The sequence below is a fragment of the Rhincodon typus genome, chromosome 12 (assembly GCF_021869965.1).
Source record: "Rhincodon typus isolate 14 chromosome 12, sRhiTyp1.1, whole genome shotgun sequence".
Classification (NCBI taxonomy): Eukaryota; Metazoa; Chordata; class Chondrichthyes; order Orectolobiformes; family Rhincodontidae; genus Rhincodon; species Rhincodon typus.
Window position 1 is genome coordinate 51,239,513 of NC_063343.1, and position 24,493 is coordinate 51,264,005.

A 24,493-nucleotide genomic window follows, 5' to 3' on the forward strand; every position below is an offset into this window, starting at 1 on the left:
AGTGTACGCATTTCAATACTAGTGGTGATGCCAGGTGAGTAGGCTGCATATCTGAACAACAATGCGTCCTTTTTGACTGTTTGCAGCAAAATGGCATGACTGCCAAGATGAATCAATCTTTGCTTGCAAAACTCAGAATATAATATCCATCATGAGATGTAATTCTGCTATTGGTCAACTTATACTAAATAATCCAAAGTACACTAAGAATTATGCCAGAAACCAGTTTAACATAAACAGTTGGACTTGTAGTACACCTCATTTGTATGTGCTAGAAGTCACATATTCAAACATGGAACCTTGTTCTTGCCTGTAGGGGATGGATTTTGTCCACAGGTTGCTCTTCTCTCATAGTGTGTTATGGAGACTGACTGACTGACTGTAATTCCCTATACCACTCCATAACCAGTTCGAGTTGTTGTGCCTCATTCGAGGTTAATTCGATAACCAAGACAGTTAACAGATATAGCTGCATCTCCATTCCAGACATTGTTCAGCAATTTGTATCCTTTTCTCATGGTGTTTCAGTTCAAAGCTTGGATTCTTGTGTTCCAGTCCAATGAGTGCAAAACTAAAAGCTTTGACTTGTATCTTTTTTTAATAAAAGAATTGTTTTAAGTTCTGTACTACCAAGCAATTAAGATGAAAGTATAAGCAGTTTAAATAGATTGCATTAGGAGATGTTAGAACTTTGTATAAAGCATAGTTTCTGGGGACAGGTGTAGACTCAGTAAAGAGAATCTATGAAGAACTCCTCAGGGTGATGTTTTTACCACCTCCCCACATGACTCCCACACTTCTAATGGGATTGGTTTGAGAACCCCCTCTGTTTTGTATTTCAGTATTATCCACCATTTCCCTGTGGAAAGATTCAAGTGTGTGCTGTTAATTATGGAGTTAAATCTAACGTGAGTGAAGGGCTGAAATGCATTTTAAAGCCAAATGCAGTTTGTAGAGTGTGAAGCTGAAGAGCAGCCTATTGGAAATAGCAATAGTTAGATATCTTGGGGAGCAGTTGCAGGCTGGTGTGGGAAGGGATTTAAAGAAAACCTGGAGAATAATATAATAGGCTGAATTGGTAGCTCTGCAGGCCACCGTCATGGCAGGGAAGGAATTGAGCTGTACCTACCACAACACTTATTTGGGGAGGGTGGGAGTGAAGAGACTCTTGTTCAAAATAGACTGGTCACCTACCTGAGGCAGGTTCAGCTCAGGTCAGTATATTTGTGGAACCACACTGGCTCAGTAAACCTTGGACTGGTTCAGTGATGAATGCTGATCAAAATGAACTGTTAATTTGGGTGAGTGACTAGGGATAGTTATGCATTTCTACTTGTAAAACTATTGGATGCACATTATATTTTGGGTGTGCTTTACAATAATAGTTGTTGTAAGTTAATTTACTGCTTATTCATGTTTTCATGAATATTAGTTACTTCATTTCTGGATGTACATGTGAAGACACCTTTCTTTTCTATTATTCATTCATGGGATGTAGGTGTTGCTGGCTAGGCCACCATTTATTATCCTAATTACCCAGAGGGCGGTCATGAGGCCAAACCAGGTAAGGACGGCAGTTTCCTTCCCTAAAGGACATTGTGAACCAGAGGTGTTTTTCCAACAATCAATAGCTGTTTCTTGGTCATTGTTAGACTTTTAATTTCAGATTCATTCCTGCAACCTTCATCCGTTGTGACAGTTGTGATATCTTCTGCCTGGATCACCGTTCAGGACTGGCTGCCTTGACCTGACCTAGGCTTTTAACTCAGTCAGTCAGTAAGTACTAAGGAAGCTCCTGTCAAAGGCCAGCTAACCAGTGAAAATCATCATTGAACAAGATGTCAGCAACGTTCCTTACTGATGGTAATATGACAGAACCCTTTGCAGTAGAGACACGGTTCAAACAGGAGTGTGTCATCACCTCCACCTTTTTCTCTATCTTTGCATCAAATCTGCGAGTACCATCTTCGAACACCCAAGGATGAGCAACTTTGACATCTCTGCTGATGCCAAAATTCTCGTGTATAAGGCAATCAAATTTCTGACTCTTCTATATACCTCAAACTTTCTCCACATATCGAAGCCTCCTCAAGACCCCATTTGAAATGGAGTCTCCATATCAGCTGGGAAGCAGGCATAATAACATGAGCATTCTTAAGTAGCTAACTGCACTAAACAAAGACTGTGATCATCCAAAACCATCTCCGCTGGACCAGGCACATGCTTAAATGGTTGAGTTCCAACTTCCAAAACAAATCGTGTTCACCCAACTCAAGGAAGGCATTCAAACAAGGGAATAAAAGAAATGTTTCGAAGACTCCCTCAAGAGATGCAACATGGATGCCAACGTATGGGTGGCCCTCGTTTAGAAGAAACCAACTTGGAGGAAACTCCTATATGAAGAGACATGATTCTTGGGACACCTGGCAACAAGACCAAGTGTGAAAATGAAACCGAAAAAGTTTTGCCAACAATCTCGAGGCCAAGGACCAATTCCACCTCCTAAAACCACCTGCCAAATGTGTGGTCAGCAATGCAGCCAAATCATTTATGTGCAAACAAAAGGGTTCCCAACACTAATCCCTGCGGAACACCACTGGTCACAGATCTTCAGCCAGAAAAACACCCTTTTCAAGTGTGAGTAAATCCTATCCCTAAAAGTCTTTTCTCCAGTAGTTTCCCAACCACTGACATAAGGCTCACTGGCCTGTAATTTCCAGGTTGTCCCTGGTGCTGCTCTTGCGTAGAGGAACACGTTGGCTATTCGTCAGTTCTCTGGGACCTTTCCAGTGACTAAAGAGGATACAAAGATTTTGTACAAGGCCCCAGCAACTTCCTCACCTGCCTCCCTCAGCATTCTGGGATTGATCCCATCAGGTCCCAGCGACTTGTTTATCTCTTTTTCAGAACACCTAACACCACCACCACCACTTTTTAAATTGATGTGACCTAGAATATCAACATTCTTGTCAAGACTTGACATCCACCATGTCCTCTTTTGTGAACACTGATGCAAAGTGTTCGTTAAGGACCTCATCCAGTTCCTCTAACTTCTTGTATAAATTCCGTCCTTTGAAGGTACACAAGATTGAGGTTGGCATATGGTGGAATTTTCTTAAGAGAAATTGATTAGATTGGGCCTGTACTAATTGGAGTTTAGAAGAATGAGGGGCAACCTTATTGAAAGCTATAAGATTCTTGAGGGACTTCAGTGTAGGTACAGTGAAGTTCTTTCCCCTTTTTGAGAGACTCTAGGATTAAAGGGCATAATCTCCAAGCAAGATGTAACCTATTTAAGATAGAGATGAGGAGGAATTGCACTTGTGGAATGTTTTACTGCAGAAGGTCGTCAAGGCTGTGTCATTGAGTATATTCGAGTTGAGAGAAACAGATTTTTAATCATTAAGGGAATCGGAGGTTATGAACAAAAGGCAGGATGGGGGAGTTGTTTATTAGTGCAGCCCTAATCTCATTGAAAGGCAGAGCAAAGTCAATGGCCTGAAAGTCCTACTTCACCTCCTACATCTTATGGCTGTATAGAAGGAAATCTGATGTCCTGACCAGGTCTGTCCTATTATGTGATTTAAAATTCGGCAAAAATGTGGTTGACTCTTAATTGAAGTAACCTGAAGTAAATGACTGTTTTCAAGTAGCATAGCGAAAAGCCTATTCAAAGGAAAGTCATCATTAGAACCATTTTGAGGATATTAAAGGATGAACAGTAAATGCTAATCTGACCTGTGACATCCAATTGTGTAGTGAAGTTTTAAGTTCACTTTGTATAGCAAGGGATCTCATCGTTACCCCATCCCTAGTTATGACTTTCTACATCTAGACATTGAATAGCAGAAGTGAATACCTGATTGAGGGATTTGAGTGCTTTCAGTAGAGACGAGTGATTCTAACTAGACAGACTAGCCAAGGCAGACCTGAAGTTTGTTTCCTTTCACAATACCGGTAACTCTTTGCATATAGCATTTATTTTAAAAGGAGCATTTTGATGTGCCAGTTTTTAATAATGTTCATTTTTTTTTTTGGTTTAGGTTACTTTACTATTCAGAAAGTGGTTCCTCAAAGTGATGGGTCCAGTTCTAAGGTGAAAGTCAAAGTGCGGGTTAACATTCATGGTATCTTCAGCATATCCAGTGCCTCGTTGGTGGAAGTGCAGAAATGCGAAGAGACTGATGATATTCCTATGGAAACAGATCAACAATCCCAGGCTAATCTGAAAGAAGAGGAGGTAAACTTGCATTGGTTTGATAAACAATATTTGTTTGGTGTTCTTGAATTATGGACTGTGTAGTTGGACAGCTGGAATTATTCATCATAAGTATTGCCTCATTGGTAACATTGAAAGTACCAATCAGCAATAGTGTTAAGTCACAAGTTTGTTAGCTTAAATTAAATTCTAACTTATTTATCACACCTTCTGTTGAATTCCCACATCTGTGTCTCCCGCATTGTGGCGGGAAGATCCATGGTTGCAAAGAATAGATTAATCAACTTCTTGGTTTATGTCCATTGGTCCATAATTGTTTAATTCTTTGATTTCCCTTCCTCCCCTAGAAAAATGTGCCTGATCTCTGCTTGTTATAGCACACAAGTTTGCATAATTCTATCTGGATTAATATGGATACACTGCACTAAAAGAGGACTGGTTTTCACCTAGTCATGTGCTAACTATTGAGACTTTTACTCATCCTTTATGCGGTGAAGTTATAATAATAGCCATAAAAAAAATTCTGGATTTCTGCACCTTGTGAATATGTAATTTCTGCTTTCACAGAAGAGCTGAGGGATGGTTGACCATGACCAGGGAAGAAAAATCAAAATGACACCTGTGTTGATCATAGTTCTGAATTGTTTTCAGCTATGAAGAATTGTAGTATGTTGCTCATGTATATGGATTGGTGTTTTGATCCCATTGCTCCTTAGCCCCCTACAATTTATTTTATTAAAAGACTCATTTATTCGTCAATATCACGGTGTTTATGAATTGATGGGTTGTGGAGCTGCAAATTTTTGTTCTTTTCAGAGCAAGATGCAAATTGACCAGCAGGAAGAACCAGCTCATGGTGATGGTAATCTCCCACCAGGATCAGCAGAGGGTCAGAAAAATGAAATTGATGAAATGGAGGTAATTTTTTTTGATTTAGCTTTTCTGTGATTTTTTTTTTTTCCATTTTGCTGTCCTTTTAAGGATTATCCCCAGTAATTTTATTGAAGGCTCAGTGGACTCTTCACATCATTCATTAAGATGAGAAACCTCTTCTTGAATTTTCTTGAAAATTGCAATGTAAGAAACTACTTATAACAAGCGAATGGCCATTTCTACCACATTGAACGTGATGGTGAGCCGCCTTGAACCAGTATAGTCTGTGATGTAAGTAATTCCACAGCACTTTTGGGTAGGGAGAAGACAGATATTTTCTAAATCAAGAAGTGTCATTTAGGGAGCTTGCGGATGAAATTCTCATGCACCACCTGCCAAAGTAGCCTTGAGTTACTGCAGTGCATCTTGTTATAGATCGTGCACAATGCAGCCATGGAATACTAATGCTGGTGGAATGGAGAGAAAAAAAATGCTAATCTAGTGGGCTGCTTTATCCTGGATAGTGTTGAACTATGATTGATGTAGCTGCCAAGTGAGACTATTTCAGTGTTTTCCTGAATTGTGATTTGAAAGTGATAGATCATAGGGATATTTGTGGAGCCTCCTTATCTTGTTTGTGGATGGCAGTAGATAGTTGAACATTGATCACTGATTGCTTAACTCGATAGTGTGCTATGTCTGCTATTTGATGTGCCTTTAGTCTTAACTTTAGCTGTATGCGGTTGGCTTCTCACTTTTAGATATGCCTAATGTTGCTCCCCTACACTACTCAGTATGCAAAGTTCATCCAATGGCTCAATGATAAGAGTGAGTAATATGCCTGACCATAAGGTTGCAAACTGTGATGAACTGTGACAGCAATACTGCTGTCTGTAGTCACAGAGCCTTATGGATGACCAGTTCTGCACTGCTGAATCTTTTTGAATTGATCCTATTTTGCATGGTGATGGTGCTACACAACTCTGTTCTCAATGTGAAGACAGGCTTTGTCATTACAAGGACTATGCAGTAGTTACTCCAACGAATGGCATTTTGGATGTAATTGTGACCAGTGGGTTGGTGAGAGTGTGATTGAGTAGCTCTTTTCCTTTTTGGTTCTTTCACTTTCTGCTGTAGATCCAGTGTGCTAACAACATCCTTCAGGATTCAGCTAGCTTGGTCAAAACAGTGCTTCTGAGCCACTCTTGGTGATGGAACATTGAAGTATCCCATGCAGAATACATGCTTTGTTCTTTTAACATTTTTTTCATGCTGCTCAACATGGAGTACAGATGCACTTGAAGGAAGGTGATATTCAGCAGGATGTTACCTTGCCCAATTTTTATCAAAATTTCACACCATGCCTCACAGTTTAGGGACAAGTAAACAAGATTTTGGTGAAATAAGTTGGTTCTAAGGAGAAATGACAAATGGAGAAAAAATAAATTTCCTTAGCCTCTAGGCATTATTCCTTCTAAACTGTTCACTACCTGCAGTAAATGAAATGCACTGCACAAGTTATTCACACATTCATTTCCATAACATGTTACCAATGAACAAGACCACCAAGTCCATTTCTCCCTGGTCACCACCTTTCCTCCTGCATCTATCACTTTTCCCCTTCCCTATCCACTATGTTCTCCTCATTGATCAGGATGTAATTACAGTAGGAAACATTAGAAACATTGCAATGAACAGGTCATGCACAGCAAAGGAAATTGAGGCTTTAGACCAAAGGAGATTAGAAATAGGTAGGATAAAGTTAAATACAAAAATAATTACCTTAAAATTTTTTGATATTTGTGCACCATTTCTTCCTGTATATTACCAACTTCTCTCAACAGTGCTTTCCTTCCTTGTCCACCTTCTATAAATCCATATCTTTCTCCTTGTCCACCTTTTTATAGCTTGGGCTGGATGATGAAGTGGTAGACCAAGGTGTCCAATGACACATGCTGTGATTTTCCTGTTTGCTGATCAATTCACTAGTTGTAATGCATGACTCGTTCTCCAATGCATGCAACAGGTCCTGGTCTTAGGAACAGCATGAATTAAACTGAAGTATTGTACCACCTGTTTCTGTAAAACCACCTCTTGACCGCAAGGTTTCAGGCCATGATTAAAATCTGTCAACAGGATGATAAGTTTGCTTATCGGGTGTTTTCTCCTGAACTGCCTATAGATATGTGCAAGAATTCACAGTACAATTCTTGAACAGACTTTGAAAATCCTTCTGAAACAAAGGAAACAAACTTGATAGTCCTGCCCAATTTGCTCTACACATGCAACACTTGGACTATGCACCACCATCCTGCAAAGAAGCTTGACCACTTTCACTTGAGCTGCCTTCTGATGTTTCTGAAGATATTGAAAATCCAATGGTAGAACAAAATAATGGCATTCAAATGCTCACCCATGCATGTTGAAACAGTCATGCCTGAGTTGGAGTTTCATGTTGCCAGAATGCCTAATATTTGCTTACCAAACAAATCTGTGCTAAGCTTGAGTCTGGGGTGCGTGTTCGTATTGGACAGATGTACTACGAAAGCACTCTGAAGCTTTCACTTAGTTTTGATAGACGCAACCAAATAAACTATGCAACAGCATCAAAATCAATTGCATATCTAATGCAGAGAGAGAATATCAGGTGTGAAAATTGTAAGCTAGCAACTCATTCAGAACTTGTCTGCATTACCTGGCCCTATTTGAGGGGGGAACCCTTGGGCACACATTGACTTTAGCAGTCATTTGCCTACCTACCAACTACCCCAAATGATCATCATCTTCACCATTACCAATGAACAAGACCACCAAGTCCATTTCTCCCTGGTCACCACCTTTCCTCCTGCATCTATCACTTTTCCCCTTCCCTATCCACTATGTTCTCCTCATTGATCAGGGTGTAATTACAGTAGGAAACATTAGAAATGTCAAATTAAGAATTTATAGTGGATGATCGTATCAAAACATTCAATGTACGGATCAGAAATGGGGAATGAACAATGTATACATAGCTGAGTCCACTAACTACTTCCTCCAGAGGCACGTTTAAAAATTAAGAGCATGTGAAATAGGAGTAGGGCGTAGACCATTGGTTCCTCAGATCTGCTCCACCATTTGATGCAATCGTGGCTGATCCTCATTCACAACTCTCACTTTACTATTCCCTCTTCATATCCCTCGATTCCCTGAGTGTCCATTTTCAACCTTGAGTATATTCAATGGAGCATCCATTATAGGATAGAGAATTCTAAAAATTCACAACCCTTTTGAGTTAGGAAAATTCATTCTGTCCTAAATCTCCTTCCCCATCTCCTTTTCATCCATTCCTCCCCATCTCCTCGATGTTTGTTTGTCAAGCTCCTTGAATACAATGTTATGAAAGACTGTTTCATCCAATCAACATAAAATTCTGCTTAATTGTGATTCTTCTTTTAGACTGGCGAAACTGCTTCCAAGGAAGATAAAAATAGAGACCAGCCTCCACAGGCAAAAAAAGCAAAGGTCAAAACAAAGACTGTGGATCTACCCATAGACAGCAATCTGCAGTGGCAGTTGGATCAGCAGCTGCTCAACCTATTCATTGAAACTGAGGTAGGAAATAGTCTTGGGCAAAGGTTATAATATAGGAGCTAAAAATATAACTCGTCTAACAGTTGCTTGATAGTGCAAGACTGGATTAATGGTAACAGACATGCTGCTAAAGCTCTTACCAAAGAAAATAAAAAGCCTATTAGAGACCCAAGGGTCAGTCTGTGTGGAGGCAAAGGACGTGGTTGAGATCTGAAATGAATATTTCCATCTGTATTCACAACCGAGAAAGACATTGTAGCTGAAGATTTCAGTTGGGATGTTGAGTTTCTGTGAGCATGTTAAATTTATAAGGAGGAAGTATAAGATGTTTTCACAGGCACAAAGGTACATAAATCCCCAGAGACTGATGAAATGCATCAAAGGCTGCTATGGGGGGGGGCAAAGGAAGAGGTGGCCGCAGCCCTGGTGGGGATGTTTAATAATTCACTGGCTATAGGTGAAGTGCCAAATGACTGGTGAATAGCAAATGTGGTTCCTTTGGTCAAGAAGACAGCAGGGATAGGCCAGATAAATTACCAGTTAGCCTTAATTCAGCAGTAGGAAAATTATTGGAAAAACTGAGGGACAGTATCAATCAACAGTTGGAAAGACAAGGATTGATCAGGGGTAGTCAGCATGGATTTGTTGGAAGGAGAGCTTGTCTAATTAATTTCTTTTTTTTACTAAAGGTGACTGCCATTGAAAATCTGTTGAGGAGATGCTGGATAGGTCAGGTTTGTCCTCCCTGGAACAGAGGAGGCTAAGGGGAGATCTGATTGAATACTCGAAATTGAGAGGCATCAATAGGGTAAATCATGGCAGACGTGTCTAAGACCTGAGGGTGCAAATTTAAGTTGAGAAGTAAATGGTTTGGAGGGGATCTGATGAAAATACCTTTCACCCGGAAGGTGATAGAAAGATGGAATGTACTGCTTGAGAGGGTGGTTGAGGCAGATACTCTTGCAACATTTAAACATCTGGACAAGCGTCTAAAATACCAAGGTATAGTATGTTGTGAGCACTTTGTATATTCCATTTAATGGGCTTGGGAATAGGTAGAACAATTTCAAAATTTGCAGACTGCACCAAACTGGAAGATGTAGTTAATACAAAAGAAAGCAGCATAATACAAGAGGTTAATAAAGTTGCAGACTCGGTATGTAAGTAACGTATGTAAGTAGCCAATGCAAGTGCTTCATGTATTTTGATAATGAGGATGAGGGAACTGACTAATTGTTTGGATACTAAGATTTTGAAGGGACACAGAAAACTAAGGGAAAAGATGTAAAATACAAATAGTGATGATGAATGTAATAGAAATAATTTTTAAAGAAAATGCAAATTGCCACTTTCTGAACAGAATTGGAGAGATGCACAAAAGAATTAGGAAGTTTATTCTCTTCTCACTTTGGTATACTTGTGTAGGAAGGTTTAAAGGCACTTGGATCTCTCATTGAAACGAGAAGGCTGAGGTGTGACTTCACAGACCTTTTAATGAAAGGGTTAATAAAATAGTGATCATAAATATCCATGTCAAAGCAAAATATTATGGATGATGGCAATCTGAAATAAAACAGAAATCATTAGAAATGCTCAGCAGATGTGGCAGCATGTCTGGCAGGAGAAACAGTTCATATTTCCACTGCTTGACCTTTCTTCAAAACCCAAGTGAAAGTTCACATTGCAGCATTACATCTCACTATAACATAGGAACAAGTTCTTAAAAAAAAAAAAATCAGCTAAAGTTGCAGTGTAATGGCCTAACAGTCTGTTAAGAATATTTTAATTCTTATTGTTTAAGGCTCTAAAACTTTAACAAATGTTTGTGTCTCAAAAGTATATGTTGATTTCTGTGAAAAGTAAAATTTTGTTTTGTTTTCTTTACAATTTAAGCTGCATCTTTTGTCTTTGATTTGAATTGTTCATTATTTAAGAATAACTTCTTACACATTTTGAACTCTTGTGTAAGTCGGAAGTTTATCATTTTATAAATAGAGATTTAGATGTAGCAATGAAGAAAGGTAATTTAGCCCACATTTTTCACCATCAGCCCTTCATCTTTGTAACAAGAGCAAGCGTGGTGGTCTACTTGTAGAATGGGACAGAAGCAGATAGAATAGTTACTGTGGAATTCTGCGAGTTGAAACGCACACAACTTTCTGATTCTTGGAGAATGGCAAAATTTATACTGCCAAGTAAAATATATCTTGCCTTACTTCATGGCTTGCGCACACAAAGTCTTCTGCTTCAATAACTCTATGGATTTTCAACTCATCAGGATGAATGTTAAATATAAAAGCAAACTCTTTTCTCTTTGCATGAAATTCATTCACTTCATAAAGATAGTTTCTCCCAAATTTCCCATAAACATATTTTAACCTCACACCCTAGGACTCAATACTTTGCTGCTGTAAATGTACACTTTTCTTCAATGAACCATAGTTCTGGCCTTCAGTAATAACACATTTACAGTTTGGCACGAACCCCAATTCACAATGTTACATTTATAGGAATTCAACACACTTTCATTTCATTTTTTGATGATCCTCCTTCATTGGATAAGAAATCAGCTCAACAGAGTTTGCCCTCTTTCCTCTGGCCTCTTTCTCCCTCCTCCTTCTGTGTCTTTGCTTCCTTCTGAAGTGCCTTGGGAATGTAACTTTTGTCTTTAACTTTGTAAATGTGTCATGCAATTATGAAATATTGAAATATTTTAATTACTAATGTTTCCACTTAGGGTAAAATGATAATGCAAGATAAACTTGAAAAGGAAAGAAATGATGCAAAGAATGCCCTGGAGGAATATGTGTATGAAAGTAGGGACAAGCTCTGTGGAATCTATGAAAAGTTTGTCAGTGAAGAGGTAAGTATTTGATTCTGTACCAGTTTTATTTGCATAATGAGGAATACAAATGCAGGGTTCTAAAACAGTACCTAGATGTAATTAGCTATCCTTGGCTTCCAGGAAGGAGCTGAGACAAAGATGACTGCAGGCAATAATGAGAATACGTTTATAATAAGCAACATAACAGAAATGATTAGCAAGTATTTACCAAGGTTTTCCCACTTGTTTTGCTATGTTCCAAATTGGCCTTCAATGCGCTGAAATTTTTCAGCAAAAAATATGTAGGCAGTTTCACATGGCCATTTTGTTTTCCTATGTTGGAGCTAAAATTAAGGGGAAAATTTTCCAAATAACCTGGAGAAAATATCCATAACAATTATCTAAATAATGCAGCCAAACTTACCAATTTGTCCCACTGCTGCTTAACTTGATTGTGCTGTTTTTTTCTTTTGGTTAAGGAGTTTACCTTTTTAAGGATTTAATGACATAGCCATTTAAATTGGGTGTGAGCAGCGAGGGTTTCACAGCTCTGGCAGAATCATGCTAACACATTCTATGTTTCCATTATAACAAACCCTACTTGACAATGGGCTGCTTCTAGTTAGTTCACTGCAAGCCAGTTTGTAGTGATTTCTGAACTCTGAGGGAAAAAAGGGGCTGTTTTTCCTTTTTTTAGAAAAAAGTCAATATTTAGGTAGCTTTTTTTTAACATTTTGATTACACATCTTCTCTTGACTAGAGATTCATGAAATATAGTGTAATATGAAGTATAGGCTTGCCAAACATAAAAGACATGGAGAGAAGAATCACATTCTAAATCACTTAAACTCTCTCCTGATGGATCCTTTTGAGGGGTTATATCAGCTGAATGCAGAAGGTGTATGAAACATGTTAAGCACATTGTACAGGGTCTGATCAGCATCACAGTAAGTTTTATGTATGGTTGGGTTCACATACCAAAAAAGTGCAAGAGCCTTTGTAATGTTGGTTTATTTGCTTGCTTTTCTGGTTTGGAGGCAAATGCTTTCAAATAAAAGGGCACTTTAAATAAAATTGTATGTTTTTTTAAATTTGATTTCTAAATCTGTGGCAGCAAACATACAAAATTGGGGCAAGAATAGTTCATTTGGCCACTTGAGCCTGCTCCATCATTTTAAAAAAAAACATGGCTGATCTGATTCTTGCCATAACTTCACATTGAGTTACCCACCGTAACCTTTGAGTCTGTTGTTCAAGAATCTAGCTACCTTTGTGTTGAAAATATTCAATGACCTTCGCTCCACTGCTCTCTGGCAAAGAGTTCCCAAAGTTCCATCGGCCTCTGAACAAAAATTCTCTTTGCATCCATCTTAAATGGCCAACATCATATTTTGAAATACTCTCCCAGTCATAATTTCTGCTGCGAGAGAAAACATCCTTTCAGCATCCTCACAAAATCTCCGTCTTTGAACTTAATGTTAATTCTTTTTCTCTCTCTCAGCAGATGCTGTCAGACATACTGAGTTTCTCCAGCATTCTCTGATTGATTGTTTCCCTAAGATCAGGTCAACTTCAGTTAGATGGCCTTTTATTCTTAATTCTCATGGATAGTGCGCAACCTGTCCAACCTTTTCCTATAAGATAACCCGCCCATTCCAGGAATCAGTTAAGTGAACCTTCTCTGAACTAGTAATGCCTCGTATTTCCTGAGAGATCAAAACTGTATTCAGTACTCCAGATGTGGTCTCACCAATGCCCTGTACAATAGTAGCAAAACATCACTTTCATTTTCCATTCCCCTTTTAATAAATGACAACTTCACTTCTTAATTATTGAATTACCTTCATACTAATTTGTGACTTCATGTTCAAGAATACCCAAGATCTGCAATCCTGCTCCATTTAAATAATATGTGAGCATGAAAGTTGATGTTTTGGGTCAGGACCCTTCAGAAATGGGGAGGGGGAAGAGACCTCAGAAATAAATAGAGGAGGGGTGGGGCTGGGGAAGGTAGGGGGGATGGTGATAGGTGGATGCAGGTCAGGAGTGGTGGGGATTGGTCAGTGAGGTGGGGGGTGGATAGTTTGGTGAGAAGGTGGACAGGTTGTGACAGGTCAGGGAGGCGGGGATGAGAGGGAGGGTTGGTCATGGAATGAGGACAGGCATGGGGAAATTTTGAAACTGGTAAAATCCATGTTTAGGCCACTGGGCTGTCGGCTCCCAAAGCGGAATATAAGGTGCTGCTCCACCGGTTTGCGGGTGGTGTCATTGTGACACTGGAGGAGGCCCAGGATGGACATGTCCACCAGGGAGTGCGAGGGAGAGTTGAAATAGTTCGCGACCGGAAGGGATTGTTGTCTGTCGTGAACAGAGCTCAGATGCTGTACAAAATGGTCTCCAAGCCTCTGCTTAGTCTCACCGATGTAGAGAAGGCCACATCGGAAGCAGCAGATGCAGTAGACCCCCTTGACGGATGTGCAGGTGAACCCCTATCTAATGTGGAAGGTTTGTTTTGTGTCTTGAATGGAAATGAGGGGGGAGGTGTAGGGGCAGGTGTAGCACTTCCTGTGGTTGCAAGGAAAGGTGCCGGGGGGGGTGGGGTTAGTGTGGAGTGGACGAGGGAGTTGTGGAGAGAATGGTCCCTATGAAAGGCAGATCGGGCTGGGGAGGGTAATATATCTTTGGTTGTCCTCTTCCCTCACCCACCTTCCTGCAAGAATGCGATCGCCTACGCCCAATTCCTCTGCTCCCAAGCTGGGGCATTCCACTCCCGCACATCCCAGATGTCCCCCTATTTCAAGCACCACAACACTTTCCCCCACCCCAACCAAAGTGATTGAAAATGCCCTCAACTGCATCTCTTGAGTTTCCTGCACCTCTGCCCTGTCACACCCCCTCCCCTTAACAAAAATAAAGACAGAATCTCCCTTGTCCTCACATCATCCCACCAACTTGCGCATCCAACATATCATTTTCCACCATTCCGCCGCCTACAATCCGACCCCACAACCAAAGAGATATTTCCCTCCCCAGCCCATGTGCCTTTCGTAGTGACCATGCTCTCCGCGACTCCCATGTCCGCTCCACACTACCCACTAACCACCATCCCCCCCCCTCCCTGCAACCACAGGAAGCGCTACACTTGCCCCTATACCTCCCCCCTCACTTTCATTCAAGGCACAAAACAAACCTTCCACATTAGACAGGGGTGCATCTGCTGCTTCCGATGTGGCCTCCTGTACATTGGTGAGACCAAGCGGAGGCTCTGAGACGGTTTTCTAGGGCATTTGCGCTCTGTTTGTGATAAACGACAACACCTTCTGGTCGTGAACCATTTTGAATACCCCTCCTACTCCCTGGGTGACACGTCCATCCTGGGCCGCCTCCAGTGTCACAATGACGCCACTTGCAATCTGGAGGAGTAGAACCTCATATTCCGCCTTGGGAGCCTACGGCCCAATTGGCCTAAACGTGGATTTTACCAGTTTCAAAATCTCCCCACCCCCAGCCTCCTCCCATGACCAACCCTCCCTCTCATCCCTGCCTCCTTGACCTGACACATCCTATCCATCTTCTCTCCCACCTACCCGCCCCTCCCACCTCACTGGCTAAAACCTACCACTCGCTACCTGCACTCACCTATCACCACCCCACCTACCTTCCCCAGCCTTACCCCTCCTCTCTCTTTATTTCCCAGCTCCCTTCCCCCTCCCCATTTCTGAAGAAGGGTCCTGACCCGAAACGTCAACTTTCCTGTTCCTCTGCTGCCTGGCCTGCTGTGTTCCTCCAGCTCCACGCTGTTATCTCTGACTCCAGCATCTGCAGTTCTTACTATCTCCGTTTAAATAATGTGGTGTGTTTCTGTTCCTCCTGTAAAGATGGGCATGTTCAGATTTTCCCAAGTTACACTTTATCTGCCAAGCCTTTGTACACTCTCCTAAACTATTTATATTCCTTTGCCTTGTGTCGCAACTTAGGTAGTATACTCTCTTTGCATCGTTATCAAATGTCGCAACTGCATTTTGTGTCCCCTCATCCAAGTCATTGAGAAAAATTATAAATATTTGAGTATCCTGCATTGATTCTTGTGGTATTGTGAAAATGAAGATCTTTTTATTTCAATATTAATGCTTTCCATTTCTGAGATCTGAATGGAGAAGTGGCAATGACTGTGTGATAGTGGATGATTTTTTTAAAGCTTTGTTTAATGAAAATTATAGAAGTTTATTTGCTTTTGAAACTGCAGTTTTTTTCCTTACAAACATCTTTCTGTTGCAGTTTCCTTTTTGCTTTCATGAATGTCAAGGCACTCTATGATCATGATCAAATGCAGGTGTGGTTTTGTCATAGTTGTGCTGTGTATTTTTGACAGTACTTGATCTGTGAACAGCAGCGTTCTTAACTGGCAGGGGTTCTTGTGCCACAGTGGTGGTGTCCCTGCCTTTAAGCCTGCAGATCCAGGTTCAAGTCCCACCTGCTCCAGAGGTGTGTAATAACATCTCTGAGCAGGTTGATTAGAAAAATAACTGGCAATTGAAGTCTTGACTACACTGACTTTTATCTGCTGTGACTTCTGGGTTGGCATAAGGATAATTAATTCCCTTTTGATTTTGTTATGGTCTAGACCAAACCCCGTCAAAATATTCAGAAGATAGTCTAAACCTTTACCTTTAAAATAAGAAAAAGTTAACGTAAGGTGTTGGGTTCCAGGTGCAATTCAATTGGTCAAACTGCTGGATTTAAAGCAAAACACACTTTATTCATCCACTATAGTTTAAATACTACAAAAGAAAGAAGGAATTGGAATAACTTAACTGTATTAGAAAACTTAACCAATTAATAGATACAGTACCTATTACAAATTGACTGTTCCAATATAGTAACATCTCATAAACACACTGTTGGCAAAAGGCAAATTCAGAAAACGGGTTATCTCACATGCAACTCCCATAGCAGACAGAGAACCCTCCGCTTTTAGATGTAACTGAAAGAGGGAAAAAATAGCTTCCACTTCAAAACCCCAACAGCAACTGCTGAAAGCTAAACTAAAGATCCCAGTTCTATCGGAGTTTGACCGCACCCATTCATGCTGCTTCTCTTGTTCCAACTTTTTTTTTTTAAAAACCCTAAAGCCTCAAGTTGTTTATTCTTGTGGTAATTATTTATAGCCACAACATCACAATTTTTTTAAAAAAGATGATTAACTTAGCCAAACTGGCCATACACTTTGACCTTCTATTCCATTGAAAAGTGGTCACATTGCTGCATTTGAGCTGTAATACAATGTGACAAAATTACCACAGTACAGATGTGTTTAGTGGCAGGCATATGGTTAAATAAGCATTTGGTCCTGCTCCTATCCACTGTAACTGACTGCAGCTAATGATCTACACCTTTGGGGGTGTTTTTCTCTTAAAATGATTGAGAGAGGCGGGGACCACTTTGAATTACTAACTCACTTGGTCACTAGTAGAATAATAACTCCAAAAGGTACCTTTTTAAAACTAATCTTGTATTGCAACATTGTATTTTATATTCATTCTTGGCATGTAAGCATGTCTTGGTGTCAGGACGAATAAAATTAAAATAGATGATAGTAAAATTCTAAACCACATGGAACTACTACCACATGCAGCCCACGTGGGCTTAACATTTGTAACTGCTTACTTCCATAATGAAATCTTGAAATAAAAATACAGTCATTTCAACTGCAGGTTACCCAAATTAATCTGTTTCATATGTGCAAAATTGGAGTGCACTAAACGAAATATGTATAATTGACAGCAGAAATATAGATCTTTGAATTAGGAGGTCACTCAGATCAATGTAAAATATTCTTTTTACTTTTAGGAACAAAGCAAATTAAGCGTCCTGCTAGAAGACACTGAAAACTGGTTGTACGAGGATGGTGAGGATCAAGGGAAACAAGTATATATAGATAAATTGACTGATTTAAAGGTAAGTCCGCACAGCTTGGTGAATCACTTCCTGCTATTTGCAATGCATATATATTTATCAAACATGGAGGGAAACAGTTTAGTATTCCTGAAGTTAAAGTTATATTCCTCCTTGTGCTGTACATTCCTAGAGAGTAGGATTTCTGTGGTGCTGGTAAAGTATTGTTTTCCATTGTTGTCACTAATCACTCTTTATGCCATGTATTAATTTCTGATTAACTTAGTGTATCATCATATGTAAGGGCATAAAATACAGTTGGTTCTGCTATAGCGTGTTTCTTCAACGTGAATTGACTTTAACGTGATTGAAGAATTTAGACCACTATTTGTAGATCACAAACTTTCCTTAACTGTATTATCTTTAACATGATTCCGGCCCCATCAGTTTAAATAGCGCAGCTATTGCGTGATCATCTTAGTTCTATTCTTGTGCAATCTCTCATTATTGTGAAATATCAGAACTAACTATGACAGAAAATTGACAATAGGAAGATCATTGCAAAAGATGGTGAATAGAAAAAGGACTTCAAGAATTCAGTTTCTCCATTCATCTCAAACAATGAAACATTTAACTGCAAGGTGTAGGGACCTGTGAATATTGATAATCTAAAATTAATGTTACCTCCCTCACTGTTCTGTGGTTGAAGTGTCATAGATGCCAAAAATGGAGATTAACTGTTGGAATTCCAACTGTCCAAAATCCATAATTTTGTGGGCAATCAGTCACGATAGCTGTGGTGTCTCCTTTGGAGACACGTGTGATTAAACTTGTGAACAGGGCAGCAATGGCACTCACTTCAAGTTTCCATTGTACTTGTCTTTGAGTATTGCTTCTGGGCTGGCATAAGAGTTATCAAGCCCATTCTTGTATAAAATGGCAAATGTTAGGCAATAGATATGTTAAAATAGTTTCCGCTTACTTTGACCACTCATTGCTTTGAATTGCATCATGTTGTCATAATGCTGGTCAACTTTTGTCACATTGTTGCATTTCCCAAAGTACAGGTGTTTGCTAACAGGCATTTGGTTAAATAGAAATTCTGTTTGTGCTGCGTATCTATTGTAACTCTGATGCATTTAGCTAACTGCATCTGTGGCGTGTGGCGATGCTTCTCGTGGTGAACGTGTGAGATGGAGATTACTTTGACCTGCCAATTGACTTGGCCACTAATAGAATGGTAGCTCAAAACAACTTTTAAACCAGATCTTCTATTGCAGCATGATATATTTTATGTGCATGTCAGTTGTTGCTATCTGCCCTTGAGTGGGTGGTGATGGTGGGGTGGTGTGCTTGGTGTGAGGATAGAAGTTGATGGAACAGTACAAAGAACAAAGAAAATTACAGCACAGGAACAGGCCCTTTGGCCCTCCAAGCCTGCGCCGATCCTTATCCTCTATCTAAACCTGTCGTCTATTTACCAAGGATCTGTATCCCTCTGTTCCCAGCCCATTCATGTATCTGTCAAGATACGTCTTAAATGATGCTATCGTGCCTGCCTCTACCACCTCCGCTGGCAGTGCGTTCCAGGCACCCACCACCCTCTGCATAAAGAACTTTCCACGCATATCTCCCTTAAACTTTTCCCCTCTCACCTTGAAATCGTGACTCCTAGTAATTGAGTCCCCCATTCTGGGGGGGAGAGGGGGGAAAGCTTCTTGCTATCCACCCTGTCTATACCTCTCATGATTTTGTAGACCTCAATCAGGTCCCCCCTCCACCTCCGTCTTTCTAATATAAATAATCCTAATCTACTCAACCTCTCTTCATAGCTAGCACCCTCCATACCAGGCAACATCCTGGTGAACCTCCTCGGCACCCTCTGCAAAGCATCCACATCCTTTTGGTAATGTGGTGACCAGAACAGTACACAGTATTCCAAATGTGGTCGAACCAAAGTCCTATACAACTGTAACATGACCTGCCAACTCTTGTACTCAACACCCCGTCCGATGAATGAAAGCATGCCGTATGCCGCCTTGACCACTCTATCGACCTGCGTTGCCACCTTCAGGGTACAATGGACCTGAACACCCAGATCTGTGTATCAATTTTCCCCAGGGCTTTTCCATTTACCGTATAGTTCGCTCTTGAATTGGATCTTCCAAAATGCATCACCTCGCATTTGCCTGGATTGAACTCCATCTGCCATTTCTCTGCCCAACTCTCCAATCTATCTATATTCTGCTGCATTCTCTGACAGTCCCTTTCACTATCTGCTACTCCACCAATCTTAGTGTCATCTGCAAACTTGCTAATCAGACCATCTATACCTTCCTCCAGATCATTTATGTATATCACAAACAGCATTGGGCCCAACACGGATCCCTGCGGAACACCACTGGTCACAGTTCTCCATTTTGAAAAACTCGCTTCCACTACAACTCTGTCTCCTGTTGCCCAGCCAGTTCTCTATCCATCTAGCTAGTACACCCTGGACCCCATGTGACTTCACTTTCTCCAGCAGCCATCTCCATCAGATAATACTGATCTACTGACCTGGAGAGGTTTGCAGTAACCTTTTTTTTTGGTACTGAATTCATGCTGTTGCATCCCCAAGGGACGTTTAGGTTTGTCATTTTCTTAACACTACTATTGGTATGGGTTCTTGTGTTATGAGAGATCCTGCCATGTAAGCAAAGAAACAATCTTATGTTAAAGAAGCATTGTCTCTATATGCCTTCTTACTCTGTCTGAACTTTTTGTCAGGGAGACTTGTTTCCTGAAGAGTCAATCAAGTATATGGACATTGTAGACGGTTCCCCTCTCAAAATATTAATCTTCTTTGTTTGTGAAAGCATTGTCATCAGCTGCCTATTTTAAAAACACTTCCTGCAGACCACTATGTTTCCAATTCCCCTTTTTATCCAGAGTTATGAAACGTGAATGCCTTTCAATATCCACCTTGCTTTCCAACAGGTCTAGGTTTGAATTACCGCAGTCAGCTTTCTCTCCTGCCGGAGCACTGAAATTGACCTAATTAATGTCAAGTTAACATATTATCTATCCTTGTCTGTCTTTCCCAGTCCCTCTGCAATGTTGAAATGATCAACTTCTAATTGACCTATGATGGCCAGCTCAGTGGATTCATTCTCGGCTTGATTTTATTTTTGACTATCCAATTGTGATTGGTGCTTCTGTGCAATGGCTTTTCTTTTTGCCTTTGCATCGTTAATTTTGGAGTTTCTGAAAAATCTGTTCTTGACCTTGCCCTCTTATTTATCTGTATGTACCTCCTTGGTATCATCAAAATCTGTGTTACAAGCTGACCCCACACAACTTCAAGCCTTCCAGCACTATTCTCGACTTCTGCCCTCCCTCTCTGATTGCAAAACCCAGCCTGAAAGATCTACACCTTCCTCTGTTACTAGATTGGGAAGATGAGAGCCGTTGTCAAAGAGATGCAGTGATACTGAAATTTCTAGTTCTGCACCTCATTGAGAGCACCCAGCATAGGTACAGTGTACATCTAGGTGGTTGCTCTGCATGATTTAGGAGTCATGATCCTTTAGTTCCAACACCGTGCTATGTGATTTAAGTGAGTTTTACACCATAAAGTTTTTGATCTTGCAAACATTGAAGAACTTGAAATAGAGTTCAGATTAGCCCAATTTTTAAAAATGTACAGCAGTATCTTCTAGCCCATCAGACTATCAAAGCAACAGGACAAATTTGTCTGTTTCTGCAGCCCTGACCCCATCTATTTGTTTGCACATGCACGCGTTTCAAGGTAACGTATACTGTAATATGCAATCAAGTAATTGTGTCATTTATCTCTTTGCAGAAATTTGGTCAACCAATTCGGGACCGTTACCAAGAGTTTGAGGATCGTCCACGAGCCTTTGATGAGCTGGGGAGACAGATGCAACAGTACATGAAGATATTAAATTCCTATAGAAATAAAGTATGTAGGCAAGAACTTTTCATCAGGTGTAATGTGTGATGGAATGAAATGTAAGATGAATGCATAAAATATACCTTCCAGTATGTTCAAAATATTTATAATAATACTGTTTAATCTTTTAGGTGGTTTCCTTTTCGGTGTTAATAAATATCCGTTTTAAAATCTTTTCAAGAATACCTGAGTGAGGTGGAATGTTGTACTTGGAATACAGCAGGCATAATTTGTAATTTAATAATGACAAGTCATTAAAGGTGGCAGGACAAGTAGAGAGAGCTGATAATGGAGCATACAATGTTGTAGGCATCATAAATATATAGAGAATAAGAGCCAAGGTTAAGTTGAACTAGTATAAGAGAATGGTTAGACCTTAGTTAAAGTATTGTGTGCATCACATTAAAGGAAGGAGTATTGGAGACAGTGCCAAAAAGGTTTACAAAAATTATTCCAGGGATGAGAAGCTTCATTATCTGAGGAAAATTTGAAGATGTTGAGACTGTGTTCTCCTTGGAGAGGAGGAGGAGGCAAAGAGGATATTTGGTAGAAATTTTCAAAATCATGAGGTTTTAAACAATGTAGATAGGGTGAAACTGTTACTACTCCTAAATAGATCCAAAAGCAGAGGGCACAGTTTTAAAATGTTCTGTAAAATAAGCAATTTCAAGGTGCAAAAAATCTTTGCACAGTAGTTAGGGTATAGAATCCACTGCCTAGAAGTGAGAAGAAAGGTTCTGTTGAGACATTCAAGAGGACCTGGAATGATTGTTTCTATTTATTTAATTAATGCGCAAGTTTATCAAAAAAACAGCAGGAGATTAGCACTAAGTTAAAATGCTCAGCGAATTGCTATAGATACAATGGACTAAAGGGCCTCCTTCTGAATGTAACAATTCTGCTTGATGTTTGTCCAATTGCAGCTTTGTTTTTGCATTAATAGTAATGGATCTTCCCTGTTAGTGGAAATTTAGTTAATCTTATTTACTATTAAGGGGAATTATAGGTCTTTAGCCCCATTAGTTTCTTTTATTTCTAAAGTGATGGTTATATTTATTTACTCCTCCCCCTGCCCAGCCGATTGTTAGTAGTTTTGGAATGTTATTATTGTCTTTCTTGAGCTTCTGTGCCATTTCTTAGTTCTTCATTATTTTTCCCTAGCCTCGTTCTCTAAGGTTGTTGTGTTCACTTTGGCCCATCTCTTCCCTTCTATGTACTTAAAGAAGTTCTTGCTGCTTTTTTTCCTCTTATTTGCTGGTCTGACTTCTTAGTTATTCTCCTCCTTTATTCTTCTTTAGATAATCTTTTGTGATTTTAAAACTTTCCTGATCCACTGGTTTACCATTTATCTTTGCCACTTTTTTTTGTTTCTTTCAATTTGATACGATCTTTACCTTCTTTATTTAACTCTGGTTGTCCTTCCTCATTGGGATGTATCTTTGTTGTGAGTCATGAACTATTTTATTAATCACCTACTGTTGATCCTGAACCTACTTGTTTTGCATTTTCTTTCTCCCTTCCTACAGACCTGCAGAACTGAATCTCAACAGGAAAAGTGCTTGACTAATTTGGAGAATTACTTTTGTTCATTACAACATCTTTGCCAACGTTAATTTAGTGGAGTTAAATCTATGAACAATACAGATTTTGTTAATTGCTCATGTTTCTGGCTCAGCATCTGAGATTTAAAGTTGCTGACCTGCACTGATCGTGCTGACACCAGCTGCATTATTGTTTTTCATAATGGTAGTTTTAAGGGAGTTCTTGGCAGGAAGGCAAATGTATTTTTAGAAAATTCCTCAAAAACAAATGGGAATGGAGTATTTAATTAAAATTTTGTTTCTTGTTACTTCTAAGCAATTTGTTGGCTGCAATTGCAGTATCACAACTTATTTCAAAGCCTGTGGTTCTTCCTCAATTCCCCTTAAAAATTCTGCAGCCGTTTTAAACTTTCAGCAGCCGCAATGCTCGGGTTGTTTTAGGCTTTCATTGAGTGAAGCTGAGTGTGATCATCTTAACTCCAAAATGACATGTCTGACATGGAAGGTTTAAGAGTTTTGATTCCTTCAAGTAACAACTGTAGTAATGTAATACTTGCACTAGACATGTCTACAGTACTCCATTGTGCTGTTGACAATTAAATAACCTGCCAACCCAGCTCCCGAAGGCAACCTTGTAGGAAAAAATTGACTATAGTTGACTGTGTTCTAGATAACACTAGTAAGTGACCAAATTTTGGGAAGAATGCCATCGGAAAACTAAACGTGCGCCTGCTGCTAACTCTGATCTAGAAAATGTTATATTCACTTGAGAGAAAAGATGTTGGCAGGAGAGCTAGCTGCACCTAAACCAAGGAATAGCTGGATAATCAAAAATGGATCAATATTAAGGAAGTATTAGGAAGATGTTTCAGAACAAGCTGAAACATTAAGACTTGAGGTCTGACATTTCAAATCCATCAGAACAAATTAAGGGCAATGCAAGAGTTAAGAATGACTAAGAAATAGATGTACTTAAATTGCTAGGAAAATACATAGCTGATGGCGTGACTAAAAAACAGCAACGGTTCTTCAGTGTGATGACGTTTTTCAAGGGTAGCAGTTTGAACAAAATTTGTTCATAGCAGTCAATTTCAATTTTTTAAATTTTTTTCTTTTATTTCCACTTTTAGGAAGAACAATATGATCATCTGGATCCAGCTGACATGGAGAAAGTGGGCAAGCACGTGCAAGAAGCGATGGAATGGATGAACAGTAAGATGAACTTGCAGAGCAAACAATCTCTAACTCAAGCCCCACTAATAAAATGTGCAGAAATTCGAGCCAAAGTTAAGGTAAAAAAATCCTTCCAAGCGTTCTAAATAAAATAATCATGGATTTGATTTTTATCTGTGCAATTTGAACCTCCACAGCTGCTTATTATTGATTCTGCCTATATTGTTTGAGTCATTCTGAACCCCTGAAGGCTATTAGAAATATGTGGAGTTTGGTTACTTGGAAAAGACATGCCAAGAGAGAGAGAGCATGGTTATTATACAACTGATTATTACAGTATATTTTGAATTATTTTATTCCCTGGAATCTCATTACTTTTTCCATCTCTGAAAACAGTGGTAAGTAATTCAGTATGCTGTTTGTGAGGATTTTTATTTTTG

General features: G+C 39.7%; 1 protein-coding gene across 2 annotated transcripts in view; it reads left to right on the top strand.

Moving 5' to 3' along the window:
- LOC109933100 (heat shock 70 kDa protein 4) overlaps positions 1–24,493 on the top strand; it is a 67,500-nt gene that overhangs the window by 39,325 nt on the left and 3,682 nt on the right. For both annotated transcript variants that reach the window (XM_020532087.2, XM_048603407.1), the window contains exons 12-18: positions 4,044–4,240; positions 5,036–5,137; positions 8,531–8,686; positions 11,403–11,528; positions 17,340–17,447; positions 21,229–21,348; positions 24,011–24,172. In XM_020532087.2, coding sequence (XP_020387676.1) covers positions 4,044–4,240; positions 5,036–5,137; positions 8,531–8,686; positions 11,403–11,528; positions 17,340–17,447; positions 21,229–21,348; positions 24,011–24,172 — 971 coding nt within the window. The remainder of the gene's footprint in view (positions 1–4,043; positions 4,241–5,035; positions 5,138–8,530; positions 8,687–11,402; positions 11,529–17,339; positions 17,448–21,228; positions 21,349–24,010; positions 24,173–24,493) is intronic.